This window comes from Diorhabda carinulata, chromosome X (genome assembly GCF_026250575.1).
Source record: "Diorhabda carinulata isolate Delta chromosome X, icDioCari1.1, whole genome shotgun sequence".
Taxonomy (NCBI): domain Eukaryota; kingdom Metazoa; phylum Arthropoda; class Insecta; order Coleoptera; family Chrysomelidae; genus Diorhabda; species Diorhabda carinulata.
This window is the reverse complement of record NC_079472.1, coordinates 61,481,614-61,495,009: the sequence shown is the minus strand read 5'-3', so window position 1 is coordinate 61,495,009 and position 13,396 is coordinate 61,481,614. Positions and strand designations below refer to the sequence as shown.

The following is a 13,396-nucleotide window of genomic DNA, read 5'->3' as shown; positions in this document are numbered from 1 at the left end:
TCTCCTCTCAGGACGTTTTGCATTTCGGCTACTCTCGATAGTGAAAAACTTGCACGTGTAAACGCACCTTCATGTGATTCACCATATCAGTACTCTACCAAAAGCCATTGAATAATGAATTTTCCATCAAACTTTCTTTGATATTCTCGATAGCACTTTTTAATTAAAGCCTTACATGACTTTTAAATATATATTAACACATTTTACACGATTCAACTACCTACTAACTCCTAAAAGCAACTTTCACGATAACTTTGAGTTACAGAAAAGTGACAATTTACAACTTATTAAAAAGGATTTTAGACGTGAATGACAAAAACTGACATTTTTCTGTTAATTTTTGAGGAACTAGCAATAAAAACAGATTTGGTTCGAGTGAATTTGAGTGTTGCTTAGTGTTATTGGTATGTAATCGAATACCACTTACCTGTATATTGGAAATCCGGAACCGTATTGAAACCAGAAAACCATGTATACCTTGTCATGACCAGGAGGTACGACATCACAAGGTAAACTAACACTTTTCCCTTCGACCGCTTGGATATCTTGTGCAATAACAACTAGAACAAATTAAATGAGAATTAGGTATACTCCTTGTATGGAATAACTATATATGAAGCAATTCTCAACAATTCAAATAATAGCATTTAGCCAATATGTATACCTGCAATGATTACTAAATCATACATCAGCTAACACTTCTGTGTTTTTCAATTAGAACCATTATAATTCATCCATTTTTTGACTTATACTGGATATAGCAAATCAACAAATATTGCCGATGTCCTGGTAGTCATTTCTCGACACAAAGATGATTTGGATATCGTGACTCATTGATTAATATGATGGGGCTGAAGGTCAATGTGCAGAAACTAAGTATTGGATTAGAAACAGAAGATTTACAGCTTGAAGATGGATGACTGAAGTATACACATATTTGGGAACAAAAACCAATAGCAGCAGCAGAACGGAATCAGAAGTAGAGTGGATAATGGAACAAAAAAAAATCATTGGACCAATCAACCCGATACTATGGTCCAGTGAGTCTCGAAGAAAAAAAACATCAAATAATCAACATTATTTTCAAGAGTGTTATTTTATATAGATGTGAGCGTGGTAGCTAACGTCAAGAATGGAACGAAGACTATAATCCTCAAAAATGGAGTTTTGGCGGCGTGCAGCAAAATTTTCAAACATATTCCAAATAATGATGAGAAATGATGGATGTTGAAAAAACCATATTGGACAAGCAACTCAGCTGCTATGACCATGTACAGAGTATGGAATCTGTATAGAATATCAAAATAAATGATGGGTTTGAACCACATTTTAGGGCCGTGAATTATATCAAAGAATTCACACCGCAGAACTTTTGAAAAATTGAGAATATGAAAATTCTTAAGATTGCTTCTGATTTTGGAGATTGCTCCGAATCAATCTGGAATTTGGAATATTCAAACACTGTATTGAGACTACTTTCGTATTATTATGTGATTAATTCTTTAGAACTGATTTGAAATCATTTGGAAACAACATATATATGCAAATATAATCGATTTTCTACTTTAAGTGTGGTTGTGATTCTCCCGAACCGGGAGGATCGGGAGAAATGGAGATTGGGCACCTCATTATTCCAATAGATGAAATATTGGAATAAGTTATAAAGGACATGATACATTATCCTTATATTTCACTAAACTAGAATCTAAACACCAAAAAACAAAAGGAATATTATATATCAAAAGTCTACTACTAATTGTAACGCTGTCTACATTGGGCAGACATATCAGTATTTAGAAAATAGACTAAAAGATCATCAATAGGATAGAAATAATCACATCTGTATGAACAAACCATGAAATATCAAACAAACACGAATTCAATTATAAAAAATTCTTTGAATGGAAGCTTATACACGAAAAAGAGAATTTAGCTCTAGTTTGTAAATTCTAATACAACTACAAATAATTTAATTGATGACTGCTACGTATTTGAGATGTAAAAACTAAGTAAAAATGGAACATCTGCTCTGATGAGACGTAATAACGTCAAAACTAGTCAGTGGTTACAAACCTTGCAATCGCGAACCATTGGGGAAGTTAATATCGATTGACATCACGCTCTTCATAGGGGTTGTAATTATATATTTGTCGAGGCATTAGCCAGGAAAGTAGTTATTTTCTTCTTTGAAGAACGACAGAATAAATTTTGGAAATATTGAATTCGAAATAATTTAGATATTTAATATTTCGAAAATAAATTGGGTTTATCGGGAATATGTAATAATATCAAAGATGACTGGGTAGCAGCTAGAGGAGTTCGTTTTATTAGAAGACCTAGCAATTTTGCACGGTCAATTTGCTTCTAACAGAATATCACGCTAGAATACGTGGGTTACTCTATCAATATTTTACAAAAATAAAACAGAAATTAATCCTGGAAACATTTTTTCTCTTTGAAAACTATGGTCTTGGAATTTTTCTACAGCTTCTGAAACTGATGGAAATCGCTGCCTGCGAATATTTTATGAATTAAAAAAGTCATTAAGCGATAAATCGGGTAAATACGAGTTCAAGTAGCTTTCCCGTGGTCTCTATTACTTTCACACATGAAATATATTATTTGATTAACAGTAGAAATGAGTTATTCATATTGGAAACAGAAATCTGGCAAAAACTAAGCATTTAATCACCGTAGCGATCTCTAAATAGTTTTTACCGTTAAACCGCATTCATATAACAACCTTAGCTATATCCAAACATAATTTGTATGTTGCTACGGAACTTTCGACAATAACGTGCTCAATTATTCTGAATATAACCGTATTTCTCTCTACTGTTATTAGTTTCGACGACAAAGACTTATCAATTCACTCTTGATGTACAAGACTTTCGGTATATGACTTCTAGTTTAATTAAAATTGGAAGAGATATAATAATAAAGTTCGCTTGCAAGAAGACAGAAACTCTGACTGAATATTACCCAGAATACTGAGATGCATAAATTTTCTCACAGAGAAACCAGATATCTATTTGTAATTTCATAAAGGTATCAAGAATATAGACAATCATTCTAAATAGTTTATTCAAGATTAAACTTCATTATGTTCTATATTTTTGTTAGAAATAATGATACCTTCCATATAGTTCTGGAATATTCCATGATGAACCTCATTATGACATACCTCTTGATCTCATATAATTGTCACTATTTTTTTAAAATAAAAGAGGCGTTCGTGATTTTCGAAATATCCTAGGACATGAATAACACATTTTGATCGTTATTTAAACCTCAAAATCTACATAGTTTTGAACTGTGATAACTAGCACAATGAAATAACTCCTATATTCCATATATTTCATTCACCGAGGGTAAAATGTATGAAGACGGCATCCTTTTTCTGTGGGCGCTCAAATCTTCAAAATGTTTAGTTGGTTAGTTTAGTTTTGTTTTCAGGAAAAACTCTTCATGTCGATATAAATTCAGTTTTCATTCAAGAAAACTTTTGTTTCAAACAATTTTCAGCCTTTCAATATCTCAATGAAGTATTTTAGATACTGGTGGTGGCTGGAAACTACTTCGGACAGATATCTGCCAGTGGTCTTGTCCATTCTCTCGACCATTCCGTCCGATTATGGTTATAATACGGTCATGCTGGTATTCTTCAATCACAGATTTCTTGGAACACATGGTTCTTGAAGTTTTCCTTGGATCGCTTTGGACTTCCAAGGGCACCTAATCATATCGTCTGCTGAATTCCTTCAGCATCAATTCCGCGACAGATGTAGATCTAAATTTCCACTCTCTGTCGTTCAGAAATGATCCGGTGATATCTAAAATAATCCTGTCGAAATGACTTTCAATATTATGTACATAAAATGCTCAGCTTGCTAATATTATAAGCATTTTGGTATGGTGAACAGATTTACAGTAGTTAAATTGGTGCCAGACTACTCCTAATAAAAATTGATTGGAACTTTTAGGAGAGACGACACACCTTCTAAGAGCTAACAAAAATTTAGTCTTGATAGGATGAACTGTTTGGCTGATATTTGCAAATTTAGGATTGCAATTCTTACCAAATTACAGAAAAATTTGATTTAGTAAAGGTTTAATATGAGCTCTTCCATATACTTTTTGAGTATACGAAAGTGCTTTCTTCATTTTGAAATAGCAATCCCATATTATGTCCACATTATGTCTATCGTATGATAATCAAGTTGGCAACTGAAAATGATTTCTTCCACCAATCCATCTATGAGGAAACCTTTTATTCAAATGTCTCTCCAGAGCTGTGAACTCAATTTATCGTCAATAAGGCTTCATCAAATGATTACCACACATTCCTGCCCAAACATTTACAAGGAATCTACGCTGGTTCTTTGTTTGTATAGAGTCATGAGGATCCTCAGTATCTGATGAAAGGATCTCATAAGAATTGATGATTCCATTTCTATCGAAAACAATTTCATTCGTGCTGGATAGTCAGTTGCTATTATACTGTTTCTTAGGATAATTGATTTTGAGACGTTATGTCCTCTTCATGATGATATTTACCCATACATACCTGTTTTTTGTAACCTTATATCAATAGGTTCCAACATTTGTTTTTCTTTCAATGCCCTGTTTGGAAAAAACTCAGCTTAAATCCTATAAACATTGTCGAACTTCGAAGTTACTGATGTATTACAGTAGATGGATCTTCGATATCGTCGTTGAGCCTCTAAAAACCGTGTATTTTCAATATGAATAGTGAATTAAATTTCTTCGATTAAGTAACAGCTAAATATGAAAATACTAAGCATTTGAGTTTTCCAGGAAAACGAAAATATAAATCGCCCTTTAGGTACTTGCAAAAAGTGTCTTTAGAGGCTCTATGTGAAGAAAATAATCATTTCCTACAATTTTTTTACCTATTTTAATTACGTGTAGTGACTCTCTATGTGCAAGTTTAATACACAAGATTTATAGTCATTTAGAAAGAGTGTTTTCTTATACTTCAGTTCAGTAATCGTCATCATTTTTGTCCACGTTTCTCCGAAAAAATTGGCATTTCTTCGGATTGTCCGCTAGAGATGTCCATAGTGAGTTTAAAACCTCCTCGACATTTCCAACATGACTTCATCGATCTCTATTCGACTGAACCAGTTACTCTACCAAACTGGCAAAATTTTTTGGAGTTTCTAGTCGACAGGAGTTTGTTTATTCTCCTCTAGTTAATTCGCGAGGCGAATTGTATTATTTGGGCCACATATTCCATAACAAAAAGTGTGATAAACTGAAATGAAAAATTGGAAGAAAACGTGGACCTGGTCGAAAACAACATACGCGATTGGACTGGTATAAGCACATAATTTTTAATTCGCACCACTCAGGACTAAAATAAGTATGCCGAAATTGTTGGCAGCCTTCATTAAATGGAGATAGCACCTAAAGAAGAAGAAGAAGGCAGTAATTTGCAGCTCGTCAAATTCTCTTGAATATCGTTCATTTATAGCTCAACTTCAGTTTTATTTTTAAATGTTAATAGTATTTACAACAGTATTTGTTACTCGTAATTAAATTCCATCACCAATACTCGATACAGATAAAATTCACCTTTTTCCACTAACTTTAATCATCGGTTTTATGAAAAATATAAGCTGACCAGTAAATCATCCCAAGTAGAGAAAATGTATATTGCTAGTACCCATTTTCAGACGAAAATCGGAAGATAAAGACTATACCATAACACTCAAATTATTCCCAAGAGTCCGATAAAGTCGATGAACGTGAAATACGGATAATATCTTCTATTCCTTACGAAACATCACAGTCGTATACCAATTTAAAAACCATAATATATTCAAACCACTCTGACAATTTCAATTCAAATAACGTGAAGTTTTGACCTACATTTTCTCAAGTATTTGAGTCAGAATACTATTGCGGTACTGCGAAAAACTTTATGAAAAATTTCGAACAACTCATTTTCAATGTACTAGATGGGCAACTAAGAACAGTATATTTCAGGAACGGATTATATTACAGCTTCAGGATAGAAGTGGTCCAGAGAAACACGTTAGATTTTTTCAAAATTTCAGCGAATGAGTGGCACTTTATTTATTACTAAAAGAATCATTCAAAAAATTCTACACATTTGTGATTTGATGGATCTCTTCATATAAGAGGTGAGGAAAAGAGTGAAAATGTCTCCAATTCTGCTCAGCAGCTTGGTTTTACTTAAAAGTATTTTTGTTCAGCAATACAAAATATTAAAAATATCAGCAATTCAATAATTAGCTTGAATGTTACAAGGCGTAGTTTCATATATTTCAAAAAGTGTGATTTGTTTTAACAAGCATAGAAGTTTAAGTAAGTATTCTGAAGGTGAACTAAAGGTGAAGGATATTCTTTTTTCGTCCTGAAATATCTTAGGAATTCACCTTTAAGCGTCTACTAGGCTAATGGAGTAGATTAAATATGATACACGAAATACTTTCATGAATTTTTTGGTCAGATGAGGCTACGTTTCATGGTAATAGTAGAATGAATCGCCATCATATGCACTATTGGTCCTAAAAGAGTCCCTCTTGGATGCAGGAGATCCAAGATCAAACTCACTCTGATAGGTGGAGACTTAATTTATTCAACCAGATTTTAAGACTTACTTATTTTTATTTGTGGGATCAATTAAAAGATCTTGCTTACATTAATAGACCCAAACGATATAATTGAAAAAATGGACATTTTGAAAACCTGGGGTGCTACTAATTAAGTAATTAGTCATCAGCTGGATTTGTTACATGGTTTATTTAATGATTTGTTCTCATAAATTTTTCCCATTTTTCGATGTTTGGCTTTGTATAATTAAGTGCTCCACTATTGCTATGGAAAACCGTATTCTTATGTGAAATCATATCACGTTTTTCAAGTTTTTTCGGCAAAACACCATTTTTGATCCTTCTCTCTTAGATCACTCAGATCTTCAGACCTAACTCGTTCAGATTTTTATTTGTGGGGTCAGATAAAAGATCCCGTTTACAACAATATTTTCATTTTGTTTGACAATAATTTCCACGTGTTTTTAGGGTTCATGAGTAAACTCAATTCCGCTCGATTACCATCCAACTCTTCAAGTATCATTGTTATTAGTAATGAAGCCTATCTGTATCAAACCATGATTGAGTCTACACATTCTCGTTCAGCTCATCGGATAAGAAACAAATTAGATTTTGTTTCTGAGGTTTCTCCATAAAATAATTAAGAAGCGTGAAATATGGACTACTAGGAGTTCATGAGTCCTCCTAGAATACACTATTCTTGAAGTTGCAAGTTCTAGACCTAAAATACCTTCAAAGATCGCAGAATAGCGTTCGTTATTAACAATGATGTTTTGCCTCGTGTTATCAAATAAAAACAGTTCGGTATTTTCCCTATACTGTCACATTTGGACTATGCAGTATATTCTGGTGCATAGGGAGCCTTTGCTGGTATTAATTGCCACTTGCATGGAAGCAGCTTAAGATCAAACTTGAAAATTCATCGCGATAACTGTAGAACAGATGATCTCTTGCGAGTTGACTACCTTCTCGTACACTTTCAATATTTTCCTGTCATAAGCATAACAAGCAAAGCAAGGTGTGGCGGTTATTAACCTCAGAGGTCAGAAAGACTAATATGAATTGATTGGAACTGAACTGGAAGGTTGATATAAACCAAAATTATGTTTTCAATAGTTTCAAACAATGAATAATAAGTTATTGTACATTTAGGAATTCACATAAACAAAACAAGGTGTATAATTAAACAAAGCTCGGATTGTTCGATATAAATTGAATAAGGTATAAGAAATATAGTTGTAACTAAATATAAATTTTGATTTTAAGCGCTAGCTACTAAGCAGGTCAAGCTTTTATTGTAGTATTATAGTTAAGTTAGTGTGTAATTGAACACCATGTGATCTCAAAGATATAGATTATTTTCCACCATGTATTCCCGATTGGGGTAAGTCTGATTTTATATTTATCACCAAAGGATTGGAAACTTTTGTTCCATCTATGAACTAATTTATTAGTTTTCAAAATACAAAGCAACATAAATCCTTCCTAGTTTCAGGAATTTCGAAGATATATTCAGTTTTTTCACTCAGTGAAGTTCTAAAAACTACAAACCAATCAAGTGGAACCGTTTCGCGTGATACTATGTATTCAGCATAATATTCCACAAACTTTATTTTTGAGCAATAAATTTAAGTTATGCCAACAGGTTTTCTCAATGGAAAAGATGTTCAAATGGTACTTTTATGCCTTTATATGAATTATTTCATTTTCAAAACCTTATCTTCCATACTTTACCTTGAAATAAAAATGTTTTGTTCTTGTTTTTATGCATAAATAGAGACTTCTTATAGTCACCCATCAATAATACAAGAGGTTTCAAAATTAAAAAAAAAAATATTAATTTTCACTCCAGTGTCCATACCTCTTTATTTGCATAAATACTTCAATAGATTCATCACAGTTTTGATAACTGTTCTTTCAGTTTTATGTTTTGATGACAACAAATAGATTTGAAAACGTATAGAAGCAATCGAGCTCGAAGAAATGCGGCACCAATGAAAATTTGAATCTAATATCATTTCGAAATACCAGTTTATACCGAGGATTAAGCGGCATTATCGTTAGGAAGATCGTTCATTATTTAAGCTCCATACGGCAACGGAATCATTTTAATTAAAGATAGCTATCATAGTTGGGTAAGAACATCAGTTAAATAGAGACCAATTCTAACTAAGTCGATTTTTTTTTTCGAATTTCCCACTATACCAGCAGTAAATTTTCCAAATTAAATTCCCTGAAATATATTACTCTTTTAGTATCTGGTGAAATTCGCGCTGCAATAAATCAATTTCGAAATTACAGTGCTAATCCTGATAATATTGTTATGCAGATAATAATAACTTTGATCATATTCCAGTTTCCGAGTGATGGTGATGGAAACTTATGGAACAAAAGGGAATAGATAAATTGTGAATTGGAAATTTAGATATAAAACGACACGACGTGATTTGATGAATCTACTCGTTATCAAAAAGTGATTGTAGAGCTTCAGAGACATGTAAAATCAAGGTTATTACATTACATGCTAGAATATAACAACTATAACATCACAAATCCTGTGACTGACACACAGATGGTGCTACTACTTTCAAATACAAATGACATTTATAGAGTACTAGCTTTCAAAAGACTATGTGTAAAGTTTCATGACATTTCGATTAGTCATAAAATAGGTGTGTTAATAAAATACTGTAGAAACTCAGCAACGGTTTCAAAGTGTTATCTAGACTCGCCTTCATAAAAAAAAACAAATTATTATCAGTTTGCTGAATTTAAATGTGGTCTTTTAGACACCGATGATGGTGAACGTTCTGGTCGTCCAATTGAGGTGGTTACTCCAGAAAAAATCAAAAAAGTCCATAAATCGATTATATCTAATCGAAAGTTGAAATTTCGTGAGATATTTGAGGCCGTGAAGATATAAAAAGCAAATGTTTTTACTATTATTGATGAAAATTTGACCATGGGAAACATTTTTTAAAGTGGGTGCCGCGTTTACGCACAATCGATCAAAATCGTTTTGATGATTATGAAAGTATAACCTTAATTGTTGATACTACATCTAAAGATTTTGTACTAATTAAATATGAACAAATTAATAGATAGAAGTACAAGGTAATCATCTGATGATAAGTCTGAAATTACTATTAATAAATGGAAGATTCATCGAAAGATACCCTTTTCATAATAAGAATTGTCAAGCTCCTCAAAATAGCCATTAACTGTAGACATCATCTCTTCATTGCTGGAAAATCTTTGACCATCTTGCACACAGGTTCCTCATGTGTACATTTTCACTTAATATGCGATGTAATGCACTTTTTGAAATGCCTACTATGTCTGTTAGCTCACGCACTTCCAGTAGACAATCATCCATCATCTCTTTGTCGACTTTCTTCATTTGTTTCGCCTCATTTGCTCATTCACTACGATTCTGGTCTTCGTTTTAACTTTACTACCCAATATTCAACTGATAATGAGGGATCATCCTCGTCTACAATCAACAATTTGTCAACTTTTACAATGACTTTCTATAGCAATTTGTTCTCTATTGCTGGAGAACATCTACATCAAATGGGTAGCTTTGCAGAGGAGTTTAACCATGAATCTAGATTTCCCAGAGTTTTTGGAGCTATAGACAAATAGGCAAATACGATCATCTGGTGAAAATGATGAAGATTGACAAAGAGATAGAGGCGAGGGTTGTACGTCATCGAACCTTGATGAAAATTACAATGTATACTATTGTTTGGTGATGTTGGGAATGATTTGGAGGGTTGTTTCTAGCTCTGAGTGTATAGGGGATGGAAAATGAGAATAAAATCTTGTACGTGATATGACAGCTGTCAGTAATTCACAAATTAGACACTTGGTGGTTGAAAAAAACTGGATCCAATTTGCTGACGGCTTGATCAATATAGAGAACTGTACGACGAGGTCGAAATCGCTAACCAGGTGCATGCAAAAACACGTATCTCTTGATGGGTACGTAAATGAATTTTTACCTCAATATGTCCCTATAGATATGAAAAATATCCAACCTAACGAGTTATGGAAATACGTTTAATCGGAAAGTAGAACCGTATTGTTCGCTAATTATGTGAAGCTTTGTTTCATTAGTTCTCATTCGCAAAAAACCTGTTTAATACTTTGTAATATTTGTAATTTCAAACGAAACAATGCTTTCAATACTCACTACGACAAGCCGCGTTAGCGACTAACGTTGCGAAAAATTTCCCTAACGTGAGATCAAAAGAGAATTCAATTTGCATTTTTTAGAGTCGAGTCAACTGTTTTGAGATTATCAACGCGCAATGGAAACTTTTCTCCTGTTGTATCTAGATAATACAGAATTGTCAAAGCACTACAAAAAGTAGTTAATTTTGTAACTTATAAAACATAAGAAAGTGTATTATACAAGGTGAATCACATGTATTTATACGGTCTCCAGTCGGCAAACAGTGAAATAAAATGTTAATATAGTCATAATTCTTGTATATTGTTATTTTTTGAAAAATTAATCAATGAAAACAAAACAAAAATATATTCCAAACGGTTATATGGGTTTGCACGAAAACGGCTTCTTGATATTGGTTGGAAGATATGCTCTGTCTTTATTCGCCTCATCTCCATCATCCGAGCATTTCAGCTTCACATCCGTGATATTGAGGCAGACGACTGAACACTGAAGCTCAACCTTTATGCACGAGAGGATCCCACAGCTCTTTATAGAGCATTTTCATAAAATTAGAAGAGGTCAGGAGTGCGGGATACATAACCTCAATCAGTGAAACTCAAATTGAATCACACCACTACTGGACTTTATCCATAGAATCGTTATGTTTATACTTCCCCTCAAGTTATTCGAGATATTCCTCGCGTTATAAACCCAATGTAGAGCCACAAAACTTATTTGTTACGAACTGATGTAGACGTAGAAGCCGATCCTGTTCTATTATGTTAATAAAAAATTGTTGGACGTGACGGGTGTAATTCCCAGAAGGACCATTCACATTATGTTTTTTATATACGGCGGAGTTATTTACAGTATAATCTGACTGTTTTCTGCAGTCAATTTCTGAATTTTCTTAGTTTTTACATCAAATTAGAGATTTCTAACATTCCGGTCAGAAGGTCAGTCCAACGGCTGCAGTAGAAGTTAATAATCTGATGCAATCCCGAATACATCGGGAGAGACAAGTAAACAGTGTATTCGAATAAATTAGTATTTTAAGAATTAGAGATAAGTGTTTAGTGATAAGTGAAATAAACCGTGTGTATAGATTTACCACACGGTTAATAACTACTTGAATAAATGAGAAAAAAATCACATTATGCTTCTTGCTCGACTAATATTTCTCAAATTAATCTAACAAAAGAAAATATAGAGTCTCTTTTTTTGAGGATGGTCTCAGAAATATCTGACCTGACCTAGAAATAGCGGTAGTTGCTGTATCAGAATGTTCAACTATCTATACAGCAAATGTTTTAAGTTTTGAGGATGCCACTTGTGAATATTTTTACTGAATTTGTAAATATTGGGTAGCAGAGTTTAAATGAGACCCGCAAAGACCAGCTACGCAGTGGTCGACCAAATGAGGTGACGACTCCAGAAATATTGAAGAAACTTCACAAAGTAATAATGGATAATCGTCGACTGGAAGTGTGCGAGCTAGCAGACATAGTAGGCATATTAAAAAGTGTGGAACATTGCATATTAATTGAAAATTTAAACATGAGGAAGCTGTTTGCCAAAAACAAAAGAACAATCAAACAATGGAGTGAAAAGGGAGAACAGTCTCTAAAGAAAAGAAAAATAGAAAGAGCAACTAGAAAAATAAAAGAAGCCAATAAGATAGAGAAAATTCGTTGTTGGTATTTAGGAGGTCTGTGTATCAGAAATGATGAGATGTCATCAAAAAGAAAAGAAAATCAAGTCTCGCAACTCAGTAAGCGCGATTTTACAAAGGCAAAATTACTAATTACAAAAGGTCCCTTAAGTAAGGACTGAATAAATCACTGGATTGGTATTACACAACATTTTACGATAAAAGAACTGAGTTGCGTGACTTGTTTTGTTTCTGATGCATAGTTTCTATTAAAAATATTCTAGAACTTAAGAATCTATCTTCAGTTGAAACTTGTAGAATGTCATATACTGTTGTTATTAATTTATTTTCTGTAATCAACTTTACTGGATTATTAAGATGGATTTAAAAAATTCAAAAGGATCTCGAATCAGCAGCTCTCAATTCACGGCATTGAAAATACAATCAGTAACTACGAAAAGGACTTACTGTCAACAAGCTTCGATCGATGGATACTAAATTGCTTATTGATTGTGTAATGGCGAGTGTGCCGGATTTTTTTTTGAAGATTATATGTGGAACAATAGCCTTTATGGCTACTACCTCTTTTGTATAGTACACAATAGCTTGTGGTTTGTTTGAAAAAAACTGTTGATAAAATTCACATGTTATGGTAGTTTGATTTTTGCCTGCCTATTCAAGATCAAAGACAAAACTAGTAGATTTTAATCTCTGTTCGAATATTCCGGTTATAACTGGTTGAAATATCCGATATTCAATAAACGGTTAATTGTTGTTTACTGCAATTTTTGATAAAACGAGATTTTCTCTACTGAAAAAATAACGTATACTAAATTGAATGATGTATACAGAGTTATTAAAAAAAATGACCCCGTCAAAGTATATGTTTTAGAATTTGTTTTTATATCTGTCTATTGAAAGTAAACATCAGATTTGATCGTTTGGTTCTTTGGAAGCACCTCTATA

The 13,396-nt window shown here is 33.0% G+C and overlaps 1 protein-coding gene across 1 annotated transcript in view; it reads right to left on the bottom strand.

The window, feature by feature from the left end:
• The window catches only part of LOC130900569 (nephrin-like), a 288,962-nt gene that overhangs the window by 249,716 nt on the left and 25,850 nt on the right, over nt 1-13,396 (bottom strand). Inside the window, exon 2 of the mRNA XM_057811268.1 lies at nt 428-560. Within this exon, the coding sequence (XP_057667251.1) occupies nt 428-560 (133 nt within the window). The remainder of the gene's footprint in view (nt 1-427; nt 561-13,396) is intronic.